Genomic DNA, 2378 nt, shown 5'->3' on the forward strand with positions numbered 1-2378 from the left:
CTCCTCCTCCTCCTCCTCCTCCCTTTTTATATATTATTTTTTTCCTTTCTTTTCTCTCTCCTCACTGCCTCCTCTTCTTTTCCAAGCCTCTCTTTTTTCGTCTTCTTCTCTCTTTCCCCATTGTCTTTCTCTTCCCTTTCCTTTCTTCCTTATTTTCATGTGCAGGAAGGTGCCACCTGACTAAAACAATAACAAGTATGTAGAGAGAGATTGTCATGTAATGTTTCCAATGTTTCCTTCAGGAAATTTTCAAAATAGAACAGAACTGTTTGGATTCATTGAAGAAGAAATATACCTAAAGCTGTCTCCTTGTCCCTTTTGAAACGTCACCCTGCAACCCGAAGCCCTCCCCCTCCTATTCCAAGAAACCACCCCAACGAAACAATTACAAACACCCCCCTCCCTCACCCCCCCAAATCAACAATAAACCAAAACTCCCAACTCTCCAACCCCCCAACCAAACAAAAAGACCCCCCCCCTCCACCCCACCCCGCCATACTTTAATCATGTCTTTTTACAAGCCCTTCCTAAATGACCTTTAAATCTTAATACATGTACATCTTGAAAACAACAAATGACTACTCAACGTCAACTTATTTTTCAGCGACGCAGTCAACGTTTTCCGGAAAGATGTCATTACCAGAAAACACTTTCTGCCTAAAGCCCTGACAGAGTAGTTTAATGTAGATTTTCACGAGATGGAACTTCCGAAACTGAGCGAACGAAGAAGCAACAACAGAAAGAAAAAATACGAAAAAACCCAACAAACAAACAAGAACGAAAAAACGAAAACAACCCTCCCCAAAACAAAAACCCAATAAAACAAAACAAAAAACCTCGCCTGGCAAACTGACTGAAAGAAATTTTTTTAACCTCGTCACTCGTAAGCATCTTCAATATAAGTGTTACTCAAATCAAAGACCCTTTCCTCAGTGACCAGAGGGCTGGCAAGCACCACTAACCTGTCTAACACCAGTATGATCAAGAGGTCACCGGGGAAGTCCACCAGTGCCATAAGGAAAAAGTTAAGATGGCGGTTCCCCGCGAGGGAAGATGAGGCCAAAACTAAGGCATAGTAGGTGATAGAACACGTGATCCTGAAAACACAAATCAACAATGAATGAGAAAACACAAACGAGCGTGATACCCAAACTTCAACTTAAAAAGAAGGTGTTTTATGCCCCCTATCGACAAAACTTAAATCAATTAGGAGGTGAGGTTGGACTCTGCCTGTCAAGGCGAACCCACGCTGAGAGGGACATAACGTCCCAGCAGACAGACCGAGATACTCGATAAAAATCTCCACATACGAGAAGCGCCTGACCGCTACACTGGTACCTTCAAACTGATGTCCCAATTTAGTCCATACATGAACGGAATATAAAATTGATTTAAATAGAGTTCAGGTAGCTTTCTTTTGTCACCCGTGCCTTAAGAGGTATGCCATTAGGTTAACGTGAATATCACCTACGATATCCTTAGAGACACCCCCCCCCCCCACATACACAATCTTATTTCGGAAATGCTGTCAGCGTGTGCGCTAGATAAAACAAAATGTCATAATAGTTTTTTTTAGAAAAAAAAGCTCAACTAAATTAGGGTACATGTCAACAGCCATACGTTATGTTTGAAGGAACATATAATTTTAGGCCTTGAGGTAAAAACAAACCGAAAAAAATAAATAAAAAAGCTCTCGTAGAATCTCGACTGTCTTTAAGTCCAGCAACGGTAATCCAAATCTTCTCAGATCAACGGTCGTGGGTTCGAATTACGTTAGGGGCTGGACGTTGTGGAAAGGCACTTTACACGAATTATCCTAATTTAACCTAGATTGGAATGGGTACCCGCCCATAGACAGCGAATTATCTTGCTTCCCAGGAAAACGAGATTGTTTCTGATTGTTCTAAGGTCTGTTAGGGTAAACATGAACTTTAAAGCGCCAAGAACCTGCTGTTGAATTGGAACATAGGATATAAAAATGCTATCTATTTATTTACAGAAGGATAGTATTATTTGCTTACCAGGTCAGCCAGATGACCAGGGAAGACTTAAGCAATGACTTGTGGCGAAGTATGTCCAGCACGTTGTACTTCTCGGAGTCTGGCTGCTGCTCAGACGGCTGATAATAAGAAACATTGTGCGTGGTATTATTATGCTAATTCATTATGTCCATTTTTTTTAGCACGGTGTCAAAATATTTATAAGACTCTATGATTGGAATAAAGGTCAGATAACGCGTATCTAGAATAATTACTTTGTCTATATAATTGATCGTGTTGGCTGTGAAAAAAGGGTTCTTTGCTTTGTTAGAGAGCAATATTTTGTTTCTTGTTTATGAAGGCTAGAGTCCGAGAAAACTTTCATCAACGCCCTTAACC

At 40.7% G+C, this 2378-nt stretch overlaps 1 protein-coding gene across 1 annotated transcript in view; it reads right to left on the bottom strand.

Moving 5' to 3' along the window:
• LOC101855499 (solute carrier family 22 member 6-A) overlaps positions 1–2378 on the bottom strand; it is a gene marked incomplete at its 5' end in the record, with an annotated part of 17629 nt that overhangs the window by 6585 nt on the left and 8666 nt on the right. Inside the window, 2 exon segments of the mRNA XM_035970276.1 lie at positions 963–1097; positions 2022–2118. Of these exon segments, the coding sequence (XP_035826169.1) occupies positions 963–1097; positions 2022–2118 (232 nt within the window).

Source organism: Aplysia californica, unplaced genomic scaffold, assembly GCF_000002075.1.
Source record: "Aplysia californica isolate F4 #8 unplaced genomic scaffold, AplCal3.0 scaffold00245, whole genome shotgun sequence".
Classification (NCBI taxonomy): domain Eukaryota; kingdom Metazoa; phylum Mollusca; class Gastropoda; order Aplysiida; family Aplysiidae; genus Aplysia; species Aplysia californica.